The sequence below is a fragment of the Cajanus cajan genome, chromosome 6 (genome assembly GCF_000230855.2).
Source record: "Cajanus cajan strain Asha chromosome 6, NIPB_CcT2T_4, whole genome shotgun sequence".
NCBI lineage: Eukaryota > Viridiplantae > Streptophyta > Magnoliopsida > Fabales > Fabaceae > Cajanus > Cajanus cajan.
The window spans coordinates 44,757,092-44,760,522 of record NC_138522.1 but is presented as its reverse complement, the minus strand read 5'-3'; the positions used below and the strand labels follow the sequence as shown (position 1 = coordinate 44,760,522).

The following is a 3,431-nucleotide window of genomic DNA, read 5'->3' as shown; positions in this document are numbered from 1 at the left end:
AAGAAATATTATATGTATAAAAATATTACTATAAATATAATATATCTATATATGCATTTATTTAACATATTTTTAGTATTAATTTTAAATTTGATTTAATAATATATATTATGTATTACTATAACTTATATCAATATATCAAGTTTAAATATTTTAGAAATAAAAATAATTTTTAATGATAAATATTATATAGATCATTGCAAGAAAATTGTCATATAGTGACATATACCTTATAGTGACATAATATGTATCACTAAAAACTACTTTTACCTACATAATAAATATAATATATGTTGACATATTGTTAAAAGTGTGAGTATAAATTATAATGACACACAAAATATGTTATTAAATCTCATTCAAAATTAACACTAAAATTATATGTAATTATATATTAAATATATATATATATATATATATATATATATATATATTGTATTTATACTGATATTTTTTATATATCTCTATATATAATATTTATTATAGTGGATCTATGTAATGTGTGTCATTACACTTTTTTTTTAAGTGAATCATCTAATTTGTATTCAACTGCTCCAATTTAATGACTGACTGACTAAATCAAATCCAGATCCTAAATCCATGGGATTCGTATTTCCCTCCGAATGCCCTCTCCGGTAAATTTGTTGTTCTTTAATTTATCTGTTGCTTTTATACGTACTAAAATTTGCTTCTAACAGCAATTATTTAGTGATAAAAAGTATACATTAATTAATTAAAATGAAATTAAAATAATTTCGAAATATGTGAAAACATAGAGAATTCCAATTGTTAGTCTCCTTGACCTATTTTCCTCAAGTAGGGAAAGTCTAGGCACATCAAAGATGATGCTTAAAATTTGATTTAAATATAATTTTTTTTTCTATGTAATTTACCCTTTTTTATTTTTAAGTCTTAGGCACACTAAAGGTGAAGTTTGAAATTTGGTTTAAATATAATATTTGTGCTTCCTATTTTTAATCTTTGTAAATTTTTGTTATTATTTTATCCTTAATCTTTTATAAGGTTTTGAAAATAGTCATTATTATTAAAAAAAATATGTGATAAACATAATATATAATATTATATTTATTATATTTTTCTAAACCCTAAAAAAAATATTATATTCGTTATATTTTATTTTATCATTATCATTTAGGTAAATTAATTTTAAATTATTTTTTAAATAAAATTTTAAAATGCACTTATTGCACCTAAACTTTCACCCTCACTTGTGATCATCCTTTCCTTCTCTAATCCAAATATTGTATTGTAAATCTTAAACCTCTTAATCCAAACTTGAATCCTTAAATAAAAAGGAACTTCTACAATTCACAATCTTGATAACGACGTTAGTTTTGTCTTCGATAACCATTCTCTCTTCGAAGTCACCATTAGTCATCGCCTCATTATGGAAAAATTTGACCTCACTCAATTACTCTCTCATCGTGTAAGAGCTCATGCGTCACAAGAGTGTTTACTATTCTGTTGGTGCCACTCTAATGGCACCATCGTCAATGTCACCTCCTCTAAGGTCAAGAATAACTAAATAGATTTACTAAAGACCATCAAGAGTATTGTTACCTACCATGATTGCTACAATAGCAATGAGCTGGACACATCATCGAAGGAGGTAGGTTGGTAGTCCAACTCTGCCACCGACGATAATATTTGACATTCCACAATTTAAAAAGTTGTGCACATGAAGAGTATAATAAAGTGACAACAGGAAAATACATTTTGAAATTATTTAAAAAAATTAAAAATTAGTTTACGTGACAAAGGTGAAGTGAAATATAACGAATATAATATGTATTTTGTTTGTTACATATAATTTTTTTTACCAAAAATTGATGATAAAAACTATTTTTGAGACGTTATAAAAAATTAACAATGAAAAATTAAAAAAATTTAAAATAATAAATTATAAATTATAAAGACAAGAATTATATTTAAATCGTTGAAATTTTGTTATTTTCAAACCTATAAAAAATTCTTGATTAATAATAAGTTAAATAAATTATTAGATTTGGTTAGAGGAATTCATAAATAACAAAATGCGCAAATTATATATATATATATATATATATATATATATATATATATATATATATATATATATATATATATATATATATAAGAACAAACTAAAATTGGATGAGATTACTCACAGTATTCAAAATACAAAATGAAAGTAGACAAATAAAAAAGGAAAGGAGATGCTTGAATAAAAATAATTAAAAATAGCATCCTTTGTTTTTATTAAAAAGTAAAACTAAAGAGATTACGTCGGAATGACTACTTCTGTCATTTAATTAAGGTTTTACACTTTTACTACATACTAACATCTGCACCACTTGTTAACGAATTATATTTTGGCATACTAAATTAATTTTTCTGTTAGTACTAGGAAAATAAATAATTGAAAATTTATTGTAGATCAAAACCAATTTATGCATGCACTTTGCTGTAAGTTCTATATCATCTAATTTCTTACAGAAGTTGATTTTAGCACGTGAGATAAACACGATTTATTTATTTCTTTTTTATTTTACAAGTATTTACAGGAAAGTTTACTCAAACAAGTGATTTATTGTTGAGGAAAAAGGTTATATAAGAATGTTGATGTGTTGTAAAGAAAATAACATGCTAGCTAGTAAAATATAAGGTCAATCATCGTGAATAGTACTCTAAGTGAAACCAACTATATAATTTTAGGGGTAACTAATGGTCCTACTAAGCTTTGATATGCTTAACCCCTTAGATTTTCTATTCTCTGAACTTCTTCTAGCTATTCCCCTCATAGACTGAGTCAACGAGAGTTGAGGGTTAAGTCTAGTGGTGGCGTTATATTCCTGGCAGAAATCCCTGTGAGAGTTCAAAGCATCTTGCATGGCCACTTTAGGACTTCGCCCTACTCTTTCTTTAACAGCTTCAGAACAAAGCCCACAAACCCACTTCCCACAGTAACATTCTTGAACCTTTGTGATATAAACTGTGGTGCACTCCTCCTTCAACCCACAACATTGGCATTCAGCTTGTTCCACCTCTTCAATAGCACCAAGTTCTCTCTCCACCAACTCAAACTCATACTTATAGTATTTTCCAATTTCCTTTGACACGTCCGAGACAGCCTTTCGAAGCTTCTGCTGGTTCTGCTCCTGCGTGGGAAACAAACACATAGGAAAGTATCAAACTATGCATGTTCGTTGACAAGAAGCAATAAATGTAATAACGTGGTCAAGAGTGTTGGCAAGAGCACCATGTAAGAAATTTAACTAGCTTGCTCTCTTTGTCTTTGATGCCTGCTTTGCTACGTCTTGCAATGGGTGCATGTGCTTATTTATACATAAGATGTGGCTGAGAGTAACTATTTGATCATAAAGTGGATAGTTAGATAAGATTTTTTAGTAGCGATGCATTTGATTGACAAG

The 3,431-nt window shown here is 27.0% G+C and overlaps 1 protein-coding gene across 1 annotated transcript; it reads right to left on the bottom strand.

The window, feature by feature from the left end:
* Positions 1-2,711: 2,711 nt before the first annotated feature.
* LOC109818054 (uncharacterized) lies at positions 2,712-3,179 on the bottom strand. The gene has a single exon (XM_020383451.3). It carries the CDS (start codon positions 3,177-3,179, stop codon positions 2,712-2,714), a length of 468 nt encoding a protein of 155 aa, XP_020239040.1.
* Positions 3,180-3,431: the final 252 nt, after the last annotated feature.